This window comes from Chinchilla lanigera, unplaced genomic scaffold (genome assembly GCF_000276665.1).
Source record: "Chinchilla lanigera isolate Chin_1 unplaced genomic scaffold, ChiLan1.0 scaffold00081, whole genome shotgun sequence".
NCBI classification, from domain to species: Eukaryota; Metazoa; Chordata; class Mammalia; order Rodentia; family Chinchillidae; genus Chinchilla; species Chinchilla lanigera.
In genome coordinates this window covers 5,365,445-5,380,049 of record NW_004955482.1, presented here as the reverse complement: position 1 = coordinate 5,380,049, position 14,605 = coordinate 5,365,445, and the positions used below count along the sequence as shown (strand labels likewise).

Here is a 14,605-nt window from a genome sequence, read left to right as displayed (position 1 = left end):
GGCGCCGGAAGTCGGGGTGCGCAGGCTTCAGAACGCTCGCCACACGGCTGCTCGCTTTGCTTTGAGAGCAGGGAGTCGCCATGGTTTCTGACGGTGAGGGACGCACAGGAATAGGCCCCAACGCCGGGGCTGGGCGAACGCGGCAGGACCGGGGCCTGCCAAATGGATTGTATCTTAGGGCTGGGCGAAATGGGTTGGTGTTTAGAGGGGTGTCCAGTCTGTCCGTTATTATTATTATTTTTTGTCTTTTTGAGAGGGTCTGCCTCAGCCTCCCGAGTGCTGGGATTACGGGCGTTGCGTCACCACGCCCGGCTGTCCATTTTTTTCAAAAAATATTTTTGGATCGTCTTCTGCGTCCCCGGCATTGTTTTCTGCACTGGGGAAACCGCAGAGAACCTGACGGGCAGGGACACAAGACACTAGGTTATAACCTAGTGGGCGATAGAAGCGATCGGCAGGTAGATAAAATGAATTCCAAAAGGTGACGAGTGCTAAGGACAGTATTATAGGACTCTGTGGTGACTAGGATCAAAGAGGAGCTACTTAGAGTACTGCGAAGTTAGAGTACTGGAGTGGGGGACATCCTGGAGTAAGACTTGAATAGCCTTGCAGACTTTTGCGGGAAGTGCTTGTTAAGAGCAAAAAGGCCCTGGGGCTGTTCGAGTTACCACATTTTAGGGGGCACCTGGCCATACAGGAAGATAGGGAGACTTTCATGCATTGCATTACCAAGTATAAAGCCTTGATATATATATATTTTTTCTTCCAGTACCAGGAATCGAACTCACGATCTTGCATTTGCTAGGCAGGCGCCTTGCCGCTGAGCTAAATCGCCAGCCCCATTGTTTTTGTTTTTGTTTTCAGACAGGGTCTCGCTATGCAGTTCAGGCTGGCCTTGAGCTCACTTTGTAGCACAAGCTGGTCTACCTCAGCCTCCCGAGTGCTGGGATTACAGGCATGCGCCACCACGCCCGGCAGCCTTGATGTGTTGAAGAAAGGAAGCGGGCCGAATAAACTCAGAACTAGCCACATTTGGGCCACTCAGGGTCTTGTGGTCCAATAGTTTGTGCTTCATAGTTAATGCGATGTACATCCATTGTAGGGTCTTAAGCAAAGAATTGTGCTTGATTTACAATGCTAAAAGATCACTTTGGGACTGCAGATTTTGCAGAGTGGTAGAGCACTTGCCTAGGATGCGTGAGGCCCTCGGTTCCATTCCCAGCACTGAGAACAATCACTTTGGCTGCTGTGTGGAGAAATGGACCGGGTCAGGCCTAGCATTGCTGGTCTAAACGTGAGGTGGAGACCTGCAGGAGGAAATTCACAGGGACACTGCTCCTCCATCAATAAACACTTCCAACTAGCAACACTTTCTCTTTTGCTCTTTGGTAGTAACAAGGTCCTGAGAGTTGTAGGGCAAGGCCTGATGGGAAGTTAAGGCCAGAGGCTGAAGGGGCTTGGGGGAGACCTGTGCCAGACACAATTACATTTTTTCTTTTTTTTTTTTTGGTTTTTCTCCGGTACCAGGAACCGAACTCACGACCTTGCACTTGCCAGGCAAGTGCTTTGCCGCTGAGCTAAATCCCCAGCCCCACATTTTTTCTTTTCAGACACAATTAGTAAGTGCTTCTGTGGGTGGCACTTTGTTGTGTGATTTACACACATATTATTTCAACCTAGGATTAGCGGAAAGCATCATCTCCCCCTCTTTGTGTAGGACTGGGGATCGAACCCAGGGCCTCGTGCATGCTAGGCTAGAGCTTGGCCACGGAACTCCATCCCCAGCCCCGACATTCCTTACAGAGTCCACAGTGCAGGAGGGCCGCCTGGGAAGAGCAATCGGAAACACCCAACTGACTAAAATCGGCTGCTGGGGAGTGTTCTGTGGTTAGAGGGTCGGTTATGTTGCGGGTCGTCGGGTAGGCAGGGGTACCGTGCAGGGTCATGGTACTGAGCATCAGCAGATTGGTTTCTCTACTTTCTAAGAATCTGTGTGACTCAGGGCAAATTACTTCCATTTGCACAATAGGACTAGCATGTATCAGATTTCATGTAACGTAAAACAGTGTGGGTTAGGAAATACGCCTTTATCTAAGGTAGCACCAAGACCGGGTGTGGTGGCACATGACTGTAATACTAACATTCAGGAGGCTGAGGCAGGAGAATCGATGCAAGTCCAAGGCCAGCCTGGGCTCCATACTGATTTCCAGGCCAATCTGAACTATATACTGAAACCCTGTCTCAAAAAAACAAAAACAAGTAAAAAAAAAGACAAAAGAAAAACCCAGTTGGTTCCTAAACACAATCAGCCTTGTTGCTCTGTGATTGGCTGGACTCTGGGCCACGTTGACTCCTGTCTCCCTGGATTCTAGCTGAAGCCTTGCCCCTGGCATTCCTGTCCGTGGCTATTCAGAGGCTTCTGTCTTTGACCAGGCAGATACAATGCAAGTGCCTTGGGGTTCACTTAGCAGAGATTTACTGAGCATTTGCTATGTGCTAGGAGTTGACAGTAAGTAAAAGCCAAAACAGACAAATTCCCCGCAGTGGCGGAGTTTGCATGTAGTGTGTTTGTGGTACGTGTCCTGGTAGAGGCAGCAGACAGGGCTTGCTAAGGACCTGCTGAGCTTAAATCTTCAAAGGAACTTGGCCGTCTGTTAATGGGAGGGTGTAGGATGTAAACATTTAATGAGCTGTAGTGAATTTAATGTACACACTGGGATTGTTGGCTTTCATTCCCTTCATGAGGCTAAACTTTATTTCTTAAAATTAAATTTAAATTTTACTTCTTATTAATATTTTCAGAAGATGAATTGAATCTTCTGGTCATCGTAGTTGATACCAACCCAATTTGGTGGGGGAAGCAAGCATTAAAGGAATCTCAGGTAAGACAGCTTGAGGACTTTGGGTGGTTCTGATTTAATTTGTTTGTGACTCTACTGCTTTTTTAAAAAATAGCTTTATTAGCCAAGCGTGGTGGTGCACACTGTAATCCCAGCACTCGGGAGGCTGAGGCAGGAGGTTTGCCACAAGTTCAAGGCCAGCCTGGGCTACACGGTGAGACCCTGTCTCAAAAACAAACAAAAGAAAGCTTTATTGAGACATAATTTACATACTGTAAAATTGAACCAATGTAATGTATGATTCAGTGACTTTTCTGAAGCTGTGTAACTGGCTTCACAGTTCCAGTGAGAACATGCCTTTTATCACGTTGAAGTTCCCTCACCCCATCTGAAGTCGACCTTGCTCCCAGCCCGAGTTGCCGCTGCTCCACTTGTCTGTATGTAGTATATGCTAGGTACAAGTCCTTTGTGTGATACATGGTTTGTAAGTATTTTTTTCAGTTTTTATTTTATTTTAAAATTTGGAACAGGGTCTCCCTGTGAAGTTTAGGGTGGCTTTGAACTCACCTGAGCCCAGGCTGGCCTCAAACTCTATGTGATCCTCATGTCTCAGCCTCCCGAGTTCTGGAGTACAGGCATGCGCCACCACATCCTGTTCTTTTGTTGGAAATCAGATGGGCCTCCGGTGTGGCTCTGTGTCCATCTCTGCGCCTGTCCCCCAGGTCTGACTTATACCTGTGCCTGTACATGGATTCTTCTCACTTTATTCTTCTTTTTAAGAATTGTTTTAACCTGTCTAGTTCTTTTGTCTTACCATATAAATTTTCAAATAAACTTGCCCATAGCTACAAAGAAAATCTTTCTGGAATTTTGATAGGGATTATATTAAGTCTATATTGATTTGGGGTAAATTGACAGCGTTACTATGTTAAGTTTTCTAATCTACGAACACAGTATGCTTCTCCATTTATTTGGATTTTTCATCAATCAAGTCCTGTACATCTTTCATTAGATTTACACCTATTTCTCCCTCTTTCCCCTCCCCTTTCTGTCTATCTCTCTGAGCAATTTTAAGTGGGTATTGCTTTTAATTATTTTTTTTTGAATTATTTTTTCTGCATTGCCTTTGCTGGCCTCAAACTTGCTATCCTCCTGCCTCAGCTTCCTGAGTAGCTGGGATTATGGGGATGTGCCACCAGGCCTGACTTCATGTTGCTAGTAATTTTTGTCACAGAAGATGTGACATGTTTGTTGTTCCCTCAGTTCTATGCAGGAAATATTTGTGGAGGGCTGGGGATACAGCTCAAGGGTAGAAAGCTTGCTTAGCATGTGTGAGGGCCTGGGCTCGATTGTCAGTCACATAAATATATTGAACACATTTTCGTAAAAGAAAAAATATTTGTGAACTACTGCTCAGAGGTAGACAATGGTGTTTTGTGAGTAAAATTAGAAAACTCCTTTTCAAGTGTTTTGCGCTTATGCTTTTGGAAGAGGTGCTCCTGAGCAAATGTTTAGCGGTCAGTAATTGTCCAGACTTGCAAAGCAGTGTCGGCCGAGACTGACTGGTGTCTGCCTCTGCCTGTCCGCTTGCGCCGCAGTTCACCCTGTCCCGATGCATGGATGCCGTGCTGGTGCTGGGGAACGCCCACCTGTTCATGAACCGCTGCAACCAGCTGGCCGTGATCGCCAGCCACATTCATGAGAGGTAGGACGGCCGCCTTCGGGCGCCACCTGGGGCTCTGCTGCGCCTGCTCCGTGGTGCCCAAAAACCTTCTCCGTCTCGGCGAGTGGCAGCTACTGTGGGTCGGGGCACCCAGGCCTGGCTCTGCGAGCGTCTCAGGCCACTGCGGCACCACTCTCTGTGACTCCGCTGTGGAGAAATATGGGTTTTCTCGCCACGTTGGTGCCTGAGCCCCAGCCAGCTCCTCGACGATCAGTGACTTCCCTGAGGTCACTGCTTGGCCTGGCCTGTGGGAGTCGCTTGGGGGATGGTGGCCCTGGGGGCGTGGTGGGAAGGGAATTTGGACTGGGTTGGCTTTCCGCTGAGTGTCTGCCTCACTGGGATGCAATCCCGGTGAGGTGCAGCTCTTCTGCCTTATTGCCACGTCACAGCAGCAGCGACTTGTCGGCCAGCGTGTGGTGTGCGTCGTGTGTTGTGTGTGGCGAGGGCAGTGAGGGCCTGGGTTATCTTGGTGATTGGAGTCTTTGGTGGCAGAGGAGCCTGTGGGCCCTGAGGGCAGGCTGCTTCTCCAGTCCCTACTGTACATCTTTCTTAAAACTGGGTGAGCTAGCAGCAGAAGCTTAACAGGAAAATTTTCTTTAACAAAGCAAATCAGGACTGGAGGGTGGCGCAGTGCGGTGTGCTTGCAGGAGGCCCTGCTTCCAGCCCAGCACCGCGGAAGGAGAGAGAGCGTCCTCTGTTTACTGTCAGGGTCAGGACGCACTAGAAGATGCTTCTCCAGAGTCCTGAGAGCCACGTTTATCTTGTGGGTAGATAACATGCACCTCAAATCATAAGCCAGTAGTAAGTTCAATTTGGGTATGAATCTCTGGGTTGTCATCTGAGGGACCACCCGAAGCATTTCAGGAGACTGTCACCCAATACCCTCTTCGTTTCCTCTCATTTTTTTTTTTTTTTTTAGCAAATACTAGAATCATGAGAGCCTTCTGAGGTAACAGGGGAATGTTCACCACTATGCTTTTTTGTTGTTGTTGTTGTTACTGGGATTTGAACTTAGGACCTTGTGCTTGCCAGGCAGTGTGCTACTGAGCTATATCCCTGGTCTGCCTGTTTTATTTATTTATTTATTTGTTTGTTTGTCTTTTTGAGACAGGACCTCATTATGTACTTCAGGCTGGCTTTCAACTCACTTTGTAGCCCAGGCTGGCCTTGAACTCACAGGGATCCTCATGCCTCAACCTTCCAAGACTATGCTTGTTTTAGATAGTGCTTCAAAATGAAGTTCAGTACAGAATCTTGTAAGCCCAATATTTGTGTGATTTTTTGTTTTTGGACAGGATCTTACTATGTTGTTCAGACTGGCCTTGAACTCACTGATGTAGCCTGTGCTGGCCTTGAACTCATAGTGATCCTCCTGCTTCAGCCACCCAAGTGCTGGGATTACAGGCGTGCCTCACCATGCCCTAACGATGTCCCCAGCCCCCTTTTTTTTTTGTTTTCTCCGGTACCGGGAACCGAACTCAGGACCTTGCGCTTGCCAGGCAGGCGCTTTGCCACTAAGCTAAATCCCCAGCTCCCCCAGCCCTTTTTTAAGATTTTGAGACAGGCTCTCACTAAGTTGCCCAGGTTGGACTCAAACTTGCAGTCCTCCTGCCTCAGCCTCTCAGAGTGCTGGGATTTTAGGCGTCTCTGCCTGAATGTTCTACTTAATTTAATGCTTATTGTGAGTGAGCGTGGACAGTGAGCCATCCTGCAACTTGGGCCTTTTCCCTTGCTATTTCAGTCGATTCTTGTATCCTGGGAAGAACGGCAGACTGGGAGACTTCTTTGGAGACCCCGGCAACCCCCCTCCTGAATACAATCCCTCGGGGAGTAAAGACGGCAAATATGAGCTGTTGACGGCAGCCAACGATGTGATAGTGGAGGAGATGAAAGATCTGATGACCAAGAGTAACAGCTTTCATTATTGCTATTGTAGATGCTTTGCTAACCGAGTTGATCTGGCAGGTTCTTAAGGCTGTACAAACGTGAACCTCGTGATACTCCCGCCTGCTTTCCTTTTAGTTTCCATTTCTTGCTTTTCTTTATTCTTGTCCCTTAAAATAAGTTTTTAATTCTACACATGGTTTTCTTCCTTTTTGCTGTGAATGTTCTTGTCTACTTGTGCCTTGAATTATCATCTGTGTTTGAACACTTGCCAGTCTTCGTTTGAAACCCAGCCTTTCTTTCAAGCTCGACTGGAATGTCCCTGTGCCCCCGTCCCAGTCCCACACACACGCCCAGCCTTTCCGTCTTCGCCCTCCGCATGCTGCCGTTTCACCCTCTGTGTCTGCCCCGTCCACCTAATGTTCCCTATTCAGAGCTTTCTTCTCTGAGTCCTTTTTCTTCCTCACGAGTCACAGACTGTGCAGTCCTGTCAGTTTAGCCGCAGAAGCACCTCCACACTGTGACTGTGCTGTCATCGCGTCACCTCTGCTCTGTAGACATCGTGAGCTGGGTGCTTCTCTGTGGTGTGGGCTGTCCTGTGCATTTTGGGGTACTTAGCGAAACCCCAGCTCAACCCAGGTAACCGTGACTTTTCCCAGTCATGACAAACACATACATTCAAACATTGCCGTATATCCCCTGTCAGCACAATCACCCAGGGTAAGGGCTGTTGCTCTAGAGTATTCTAGAACCTTCTTACCATGACCATCCATCTCTGGAACCTTCTGTCATCCTGTAGCCATTAAATACTACTCCCCATTCCCTCTTCCTATTCCTGACCAAACATTGGATATTTATGTTGAGAAAAGGCTAAAAAGCTGTTCATTTAAGCATCACTAAAAACAAATTGCTCTCTGTGGTTTTAAACCCAGTTTGAAGATGTCATTTAGTTTCGTTCCTGAAGGACACTGGTTTGGAAATGACTATTGTTGAAGAAAGTACTTAAAATTCCCTCTTGAATGCTTTTTATATTTGTAGGTGACATAAAGGGTCAACACACAGAGACTCTGCTGGCCGGATCCCTCGCCAAAGCCCTGTGCTGTATCCTTGGTGCCTGCGTGGTGCAGATTTGTCTTCTGTGACCAGCATGTTGGGTTTACGTGTGCTGTTAGCAGTTTGGGTGTCTGTGTTCATGGGAAGCCTACATTTTTAAAAGTGGTAGATAGTAAAAGATGGCTTAAAATTATGGCTTTGAATATATTTTTAAATTTATTTTTTATTTTTTTTTCCTTTCTTTCTTTCTTTCTTTCTTGTCTTTTTGAGACAGGGTCTCACAATGCAGTTCAGGCTGGCCTTGAGCTCACTTTGTAGCTCAGGCTGGTCTTGAACTCACAATGATCCTCCTGCCTCAGCCTCCCAAGTGCTGGGATTACAAGTGTGTGCCACCATGCCCAGCAGGTTTTTTTATTTTTCCTTTGAGAGAGAATCTTACTATGCAGTTTAGGCTGGCCTTGAACTCACTGTGTAGCCCAAGCTGGCCTGGAACTCACGGTGATCCTCTCGCCTTGGCCTCCTGAGCACTGGGATCATGGGCGTGTGCCACCATGCCTGGCTTTCCTAGGTCTACTTTGTTGTTGTTGTTTTGAGACAGGTCTTGTTGTGGAGTTTGGGCTGATGGTGAACTCATTATATAGCCCAGGCTGCCTGACCTCAAATTTGCAGCGATCTCCCTGGCTCAGCCTGCCAAGTGCTGGGATTATAGGCGTGTGCCACCTTGCTTCGTTTATTTGTTTAGAACAGTACTCAGTGATTCCTGTGTCCTGGGCTTAGATTCTGGTCTGCTCATCTCATTTGATGGTCTTGCTGATGTATGTGTAGCCTCAGTATTCACGTCTAGGGCATGGTGGGTAAAACAGGGTAATCATATATTGGTAATTTTAATCATCGGAGACGAAAGGTGATGTCTTGAGGAGATTACAAAGCTTAGTTGGTTACAGAGTTAGTAATTAAAAACCCTGATCACTCTTGTGTATCTGTTATGGTGAATGGAACATGTACAGTTCTTTCAGCTAAGTGGGTGCTGGGTTTGTTTAACTAAAATCTGAGGTATTTTTGGTTCCTATAAATGTTTATGAAATAAAATATTTTTATATTCCTTAATGCTAAGAAATTAAGATATTCATAGAATGAACAAAGAAGTTAAAGGTAGACGTTTGCATTTTCTCTGAGAACTATAATTTTATTCATTTATTTATTTATTTGTTTAAGCAGTGGTTAGAAATTTAATAAGCTACGTTTTCAGTTAAAAATGATTACAACCCTCTGTGTTTAATAGGCTACATTGTTATTTAGTTAAATTTTAATCAGCTTTTATCTCTTTATAGATAATCAAGAGATGAAGTCAAGGATATTGGTAAGATTAAAAACATCAACAGGGCCGGGGAAATAGCTCAGTGGCATAGCACTTGCCTGGCAAGAGCAAGGTCCCAAGTTCAATTCCTGGTGCCAAAAAAAATTCAGCAATATGTTTATATCCAACTTAGACAACTAGAAACTGTGGAGAAAGAAAACAATAGGACAGGCTGGGGATTTAGCTCAGTGGCACAGCGCTTGCCTGGCAAGTGCGAGGTCGTGAGTTCGATTCCTGGTACCGGAAAAAAAAACAAAAAAAAAACCCAAAGACAACAAAAAAAGAAAACAATAGGAGTAAGAACCATGTAGGGTCAACGCAAATGGCAGAGCTAATTTAGCAACCAACATATGAAGAAAAGCAAATTATGAAAGGAAGAAATGGAGAGCCATAGTTTATTCTTAGATGTCAGTTTTTTCCAAAATTTAGTACATTTTGTAAATTTAGTGCAGTCTCACTCAGAAAATCAATCAGATTTTTTTTTCACTAGTAGGGTGAAGAGATTTTTTAAAAATGTAACAATTTGCCTGCAAGAATAAATCAAAGAGAAGAGTCAGGCATTTTCTAAAAGGAAGCACTAAGTAGGAACTTGCTTCGGTAGTCGTTAAAAGACCACAGCGCTACAGTAAAAGTGGGGTATGGGTGCAGCAGTGCGGGTACAGACAGAACATGAGAGAAATTGACTGTTCAGTCCAGAAATAAAGCCAGGTACAGCCGGGAATTCAACTTGTGATGAAGGAAGCACTGCACATTAGTGAGAAGGAAGCGGGTTATTCTGTAAAAGGTGCTGGGCCTGTCCCTTGGCCACCTGGGGCAAAACAGAGTACCCCTCCCCCCCCACATCTACCTAAATCTGTTCCAGTCAAAACGAGATTGCAGGGTAGAAATATGAGTCACAAAAGTACTAGAAGAAAACATCGATTGATAATGTCAAGGGTTAGATAGGTGCCTTAGTAAGCATCTTGTGAAACTTTAAGGAAAGGCTTTATACCTCAAAATCAATCAATCCCTCAAAACAAGGACAAAAGCAAAAGCATTTTCAGCATAGCTGCCTTATAGAAAACTAATGTGCTGTTTTTAAAATAAAAAAGAGCCCTTCTTCCTTAAAAGTCAAGCTTCACTCTAGAAAACCAGGTAGCAAATAAGAGCAGCTTGGGAAAGCTGTGCAAGGACTCCTGGGAAGGTCCCGCCTGAGTGAAGGGCAGGCAGTTGAGGCTCAGCATCGTCATTGTTGCCGACTGTCTGGTGAATGGGGAGGTGGGGTGGGGTCATGGGGGTGTTGGCCCAGGTTCACTGCAGGGTGGGGATGGCTTGTTCTCGAACACCCTGACAAAGCTCCTCGGGCGCGGTTTCTCTGGAGGGTTGTTTGGTGTCTGCAGCAAACTGAAACATACAGTGGGCGTGGTGGTGCACACCTGTATTCCCAGCACATGGGAGGCTGAGACAGGAGGATCGATGCGCGTTTGAGGCCAGCCTGGGCTACAAAGCTAGACCTTTCTCAAACAAAAAACCAAACTGAAACATGCATGCACTTCTGCAGTCATTGATTACTTCCAAGAACTAAAGAGGAGTTGTGCCCAGGATACATCAGGTGTCAGGAGAACACTGCTTAGAACTGAGGCTGGTCCCTGGACGTTCACTCGGGGGTCCTCAGACAGCAAACCCACCTTGTCACCAAGTGCCACCGGGTGCATTCTGTGCCGGTGACATCAGCCCTTTTCCTGCCACACGCTGTGGACTGGAAAAGTGGGCCTGGGGCACTCAGTCGCATGCCGTCCGCCTCCCCCTGCGTGCCTGTGTGTACCTGCGTCCCTGCACAGCTGGATGGACAGCTGGGCGTCAGCCCTTCCCGGGGACCTCTCCCGGTGGTAGGTGAGGGTGGGTTTTTGTCCTTCCACATTGGGCGTTACAGTGACTGGAAGGCAGCGGATGGCCGAGCAGGTGAGGCAGACGTCCAGAGGTGCTGATGTGCCGTGGTTTTCAGGTGATCAAGGCCGCGGAGGACAGCGCCCTGCAATACATGAACTTCATGAACGTCATCTTTGCCGCGCAGAAGCAGGTGAGCTTGGCCTGTCCTTTGCAAAGTGTGTCTCAGAATGAAAGCATTCTGAGATGCTTTCATTTGGTTTGGTCCCTTTCTGCGTTTGAATGACCTGGAGAGGGATTCTGGCTCAAGAGCCTTACGAGTGGCTGAGGGACCCAGAGCCCATCCTGGGTACTGCTCCTTCTGCTGATAGGGTCCTGAGCCCCCAGAACAGTGTGCGGCCGCATGGTTCTGAGCACACAGACGAACACCCGTCCTAGGCCCCCAGGCGAGTCCCTGGTCCCACAGTTGGCACATAAGCCTGGCTTCCATTTCTCTTCTTACTTCAGGGATGCATGTGAAGACTCAGTATTTTTACTTTGCTAATAACTGAATGTCCTGATGAATTACAATGAATATATTTTCTTCTCTGGTATGTTTAAAAAAGAAAGAAAACCTTCTTTAAACTTAAGTTCGAGTTTTGTTTTAAGACAGGGTCTTAAAACAGGGTCTCTGTAGTTCAGCCTGGCCTTGAACTTGTGGCAGTCCTCCAGCCTCAGCCTCCTGAGTGCCAGATGACGGATGTGTGCCATCACGCCTGGCTCTAAACTTCAACTTTAATGCAAGACGCTGCTATAGCCATGCATGATAATTCTCTTATCAGAGCGGGGCACTGGGATACAGTGAAAGGGGACAGTGAGGGTCAGCTGTGCCCCTGCTGCGTCTGTGACCACAGCCAGGCCGGGACCTGGGACCTTCAGCTGGCAGACACAGCCCAACACTGGTATCCGCCTCCCAGAACCCCCACGGGTGCTAAGTGAGCCAGTTCAACATGGAGTCGGCTGCGCAGTGGTGTGCAGGTCAGCGTGGTCACTGCTGTTTCTGTTCCCATCATAACTTTGGAATGTCCCTTGCAGAGTATTTTGATCGATGCCTGTGTTTTAGACTCCGACTCAGGACTCCTCCAGCAGGTATGTTTTCAAAGGGTTCTTGGTGTTGGTAGTTACAGAAAGTAATTTTTATGTTAGAACAGTACTACTTTGAGTAAATTGAGAAGTGTTAGTAAAGTGAATTTTATCTGTTTTCCCCGTTTTTTCTTTTTTGAGACAGGGCCTCTCTATGCAGTTCAGGCTGGCCTTGAGCTCACCCAGGCTGGCCTTGAACTTACAGCGATCCTTCTGCTTCAGTTTCCCAAGTGCTGGGGTTACAGGCGTGAGCCACCATACCTAGCTCTTTCGTTATTTTTTAAATACATTTTTAATTTTAATTGACGGCATCATAGTTGCACATACCTGTGGGTGCAGTGGGGCATATCTATACATGTGTGCAAGGTGTACTGATCAGATAGGGTAATTGTCATATTTTTGTGTTACTATTTAAGCCATTTTAAATCTTTTTTTTTTTCCGGTACCGGGAATCAAACTCATGACCTTGTGCTTGCTGGGCAGGTGCTGTACCACTGAGCTATATCCCCAGCCCCTATTTAAGCCATTTTACACATTACCTGTACTTTTACATATTAAAAAAACAGACGGTTGACTAGTTGTTAGCCGCACCTTTCAGTCAGCGGCGATCGGGCCGCTCACTCGCTGCAGACCCTCTCGCCACCTGCTCCCTGTGCACTAACGCCAGCGCCCTTGCCGTGGTTTCCGGACCCGGCACGTTCGGGGCCGCAGGACATGGGCACCGTCTGGCCTGGCCTGTTGCTGCCTGTGCTCCCAGTGCCTGCAGCCCTCAGGCACTGCAACGCCTGCCTAGCCTCCTTCTCTCATCACACCTGCCCTGCCTGCGCTCAGCCAGCCTGTGGCCCTGCAGCCCCGAGGCAGCACCTCTTCTCTGTGTCTTGCAGGCCTGTGACATCACGGGAGGACTATACCTCAAGGTGCCCCAGATGACGTCCCTGCTGCAGTACTTACTGGTGAGGACAGGACGGTGGCACGTGGTGCTGCGGGGTCAGGGTCAGATGAGTCCTTAGAAGGGTAGGCTGTATGCAACGCGTGGCATGACTGGTTTTAACACAGTACCTGTATGTGTACCTGCTTGGTAATTTTTTTTTTTTTTTGGCTTGGTAATTGTTGAATGAGTAAAAATGCATGTCTTCAGCAGGAATGGTGATGCAGGCCCATAATCCCAGAACTCTGGGAGGCTGAGGCAGGAGGATCTCACATTCCTGCCCAGTTTGCATAGCTTGGTGAGACCCTATCTCGAAAAAAAAAACCACCAAAAAAAAAAAAAAAGTACTGGGAGGGTAGCTCATTACAGAGTCTGGGTTTGGTCCCCAGTACTGGGGGTGGGGGAAGCCTGGACTTTTAGGGAGGTTTTTTTTTTTTTTTGTGTTTATTTTTTTGAGACAGAGTCTTGCTTTATTGCTGAAGTTGGTTTGAACTCCTGTGGGCTGAAATGATCCTTCTGCCTCAGCCTTCCAAGTGCTGGGGATACAGGTCCAGGGCACCAACACTTAGCAAGGAGAATCTTGATTTCACATTGACTTCTGTGTCCTGACCTCTGGCTACTTTTCCCCTACGTTGTGAATCAAAGGCCCCTGGCTTTATGGATTTGTTTTTTACAGTGGGTTTTTCTCCCTGATCAAGATCAGAGAACACAGTTAATCCTCCCGCCCCCGATTCATGTTGACTACCGGGCGGCTTGCTTCTGTCACCGGAATCTCATTGAGATCGGCTACGTGTGCTCTGTGTGTCTGTCGAGTAAGTCCCTGCGCCCCACTCTTCCTTTTCTCCTCGGGGGGAAAGGGCACAGAGCGGCTCACTTATGTCCTCGTTTAAATTTTCAGTCTTCTGCAACTTCAGCCCCATCTGCACCACGTGTGAGTAAGTATCCCAGTGTCCCTGCCCGGGGGGTGTGGGGGTGCTTCCAGGAGGAGGCTGCTTACTGTCCCCTCTGCCCTTTCAGGACGGCCTTTAAGATCTCTCTCCCACCTGTGCTGAAGGCCAAGAAGAAGAAACTGAAGTCATCTGCGTGATACAGCGGGATTTCTTTAAGGCTTTTTTTTTTTGGTCCTGGAAATTGAACTCAGGACCTTGTGCCCGTCAGGCAGGATCTTGGGCTGCTGAGCTGTGTCCCCGGCCCCTTTAAGGCTATTATGACTAATAAGCGTGTGGAAGAACCTTTGTGGGAAGACTGAACAACACAGATCTGTGCAGGGTGGCTTTAGTGTCGCAAGCGTCCCATGGGGCATAGTCCAAAGTGTCACCCCCCTGCGCCGCGCGCATCCTGCAGTCTGGTCTGGCCGGGGGGAAGCGCAGCTTGGTGACTCTGACTTTATCAGTGGGCTCGGTGGTCAAAGCTGGCCTGCCGAGACCAATCCTGGCTCCAGTCCTCTGCCCCGTTCTGCACACTCACTGTGACGTTGGAGCCGGCGCTGGAGGCAGTGAGCGTGTGCAGAGCTCAGCTGTAACAGCAGCAGCACGAGTGAATCGGCATCGCCTTTCCAGTGACCGAGCAGAAATAAAGCCTGTGTCTACCCTGGGGGTCAGCTGCAGATATCGGAGTTTTCTTCTTTTGTCTGGCAGCACCGAGTGCCTGGTCCGTTCTCCCAGTGCTCAGAGTACTCAGTCCCCGAATAACTGCAGAATCTGACTTTCAGCGAGTAGGCGAGCAAGGGCCGGAGGCTGCTTGCCAGTTTTCTTCAGAGACAGCTGTGTGCAGGGCGTGTTTGTGAAAGCTGATGGTCGATTCTGGGGAAAATGACTTACCTGTTGTTTGCA

At 47.8% G+C, this 14,605-nt stretch overlaps 1 protein-coding gene across 1 annotated transcript; it reads left to right on the top strand.

Annotated features, from left to right (window-relative positions):
• The first annotated feature begins 2 nt into the window (after positions 1–2).
• Positions 3–14,381, top strand: Gtf2h3 (general transcription factor IIH, polypeptide 3, 34kDa). The gene is made up of 13 exons (XM_005403024.2): positions 3–93; positions 2,803–2,882; positions 4,439–4,545; positions 6,305–6,471; positions 7,486–7,548; positions 8,623–8,652; positions 8,832–8,860; positions 10,842–10,916; positions 11,798–11,851; positions 12,730–12,798; positions 13,450–13,585; positions 13,672–13,708; positions 13,791–14,381. The coding sequence occupies exons 1-13, from the start codon at positions 81–83 to the stop codon at positions 13,858–13,860; spliced, it is 930 nt and encodes a 309-aa protein (XP_005403081.1). The 5' UTR covers positions 3–80; the 3' UTR covers positions 13,861–14,381.
• The last annotated feature ends 224 nt before the right edge of the window (positions 14,382–14,605 follow it).